Source organism: Naegleria gruberi (assembly GCF_000004985.1).
Source record: "Naegleria gruberi genomic scaffold NAEGRscaffold_28, whole genome shotgun sequence".
NCBI lineage: Eukaryota > Heterolobosea > Eutetramitea > Acrasida > Naegleriidae > Naegleria > Naegleria gruberi.
Genome location: NW_003163299.1, coordinates 115,809 through 117,710, shown reverse-complemented (window position 1 = coordinate 117,710; position 1,902 = coordinate 115,809). Strand labels below are relative to the sequence as shown.

The following is a 1,902-nucleotide window of genomic DNA, read 5'->3' as shown; positions in this document are numbered from 1 at the left end:
TTCGATTATTTAAATTATGGTACCATTTACAAGTATAGATCCATCAAGACGGGCATGTTGATTACATTGGCCAAAATTCAATCACCAATTATGAAGGCCTATTTAACAGTGAGAACAAGACCTGCCGATCATGATGGTATTCCTCATGTTTTGGAACATTTAATTTTCATGGGAAGTGAAGAATATCCATACAAGGGTATCTTGGATAAGGTTGCAAATAGATGCTTTGCTCAAGGTACAAATGCATATACTCAAAATACTAATACAACCTATGAATTGACAACAGCAGGAAAGGAAGGATTTTACAGATTATTACCAGTTTATTTGGATCATATTTTATATCCTACATTGAGTGATAATGCTTTCATCACTGAAATTCATCACATTGATGGATCTGGTCAGAATAGTGGTGTTGTATATAATGAAATGCTCGGAAGAGAGAATGCACCTGATGAATTAATTTATATGGTATTTAATGAATTAATGTTTGATAAGAGTGAAGGATATCAATATAATTTTGGTGGAAGAGTTTCAAATTTGAGAGAATTGACCATTGAAAAAGTTAGGCAATTCCACAAGGAATACTATTGTCCACAAAATTTCAATGTTATTGTTGTGGGTAACACTTCTGTTGAAGAATTGATTGACTCTGTTAATGATTCTATTGAACAAAAAGTATTGAACCGAGAACCAACTATTAATCCACAATTGGATTTGAATATTTGGAAGCAATCACTTCCAAAGTTGACTTCATCAATCTCTAAAGACATTGTTTATCCATCGGATGAGGAAGATTCTGGATTTTATGTTACCATTGGTTGGAGAGCAACACCTTGGAAGGATTTTGCAACATCCTATGCATTGGATATTGTTTGGAGTGCACTCACTAGTGGTGATATTGCTCCAATTAGAAAGGAATTTATAGAGAATGAGAGTGGAGATGTTTGGTGTGGAGATGTCTATGCTTCTGTTGATAGAACCTTTGAAAATACCCACAAGATTTGTTTTATTAATGTTGAACCAGATAGATATGATACCATTGTGGAAAAGTTTTATGATTTTATGAGAAATGTAAAGATTGACCTCGAATATTTCAAGTTGGTCATTAATAGAGACAGATTGGATAGCTTGCGTTCATATGAAACCTCTCCTCATGAAACCTTCTCTAGTGTCTTGATTGAGGACTTTTTGTACAGCACTGATAATCAAGATTGTAGACAAGTTCTCGATGTTGATCTCATTTCCGAAGAGTTGGCCAAGAAGGACGAACAATTCTGGAAGGACTTGATTGAAAAGTACATTCTCTCCACTGAGAATGTTGTCTTGAGAGCTACTCCTTCTGCTCAAAAAGCCAAGGATATGGCCGATGAAAATACTAAGAGAATTGAGGAACAAAAGACAAGACTCGGTGAAGCCAAATTGAAAGAATTAGAAACTCGTCTCAAACAAGCTGAAGAGGCCAATACCAAGCCAATCGATGAAAAATTCCTCAAGGAGAAATTCCCAATCCCAACCTTGGACAGCATTGAGGAGATTCACATTGCCACCTATAGAAATGATAATAATCCTTCATTTGTTCAAACACCATACGATAAGGTGCTTGCTGAAAAGTTGAAGGATCACATTTCACCACTTCCATTCTTCCTTCAAATTACTTCTATTGCATCGAGATTTGTGGAAATGTTCTGTTTAATGGACTCGAGCAATGTTCCACTCGATCTTAAAATGTACATTCCTTTGTTTTTGGCTCTCAACTTTTCATGTGATATGAAACTTGGTGAGGATCCAAGTCAATATATCAAGAAGGAAAATGTCATTATGAGTCTCATGAGAGAATCTGTTTCTAACTCTTACACTTGTGGAGGTGATAATGATAGTGGTGATGGAGGTAAGAATTTACAA

The 1,902-nt window shown here is 35.4% G+C and overlaps 1 protein-coding gene across 1 annotated transcript in view; it reads left to right on the top strand.

Moving 5' to 3' along the window:
• Positions 1 to 54: 54 nt before the first annotated feature.
• The window catches only part of NAEGRDRAFT_49592 (uncharacterized protein), a gene marked incomplete at both ends in the record, with an annotated part of 3,237 nt that continues 1,389 nt past the window's right edge, over positions 55 to 1,902 (top strand). The window contains one exon of the mRNA XM_002676388.1: positions 55 to 1,888. Coding sequence (XP_002676434.1) covers positions 55 to 1,888 — 1,834 coding nt within the window. The remainder of the gene's footprint in view (positions 1,889 to 1,902) is intronic.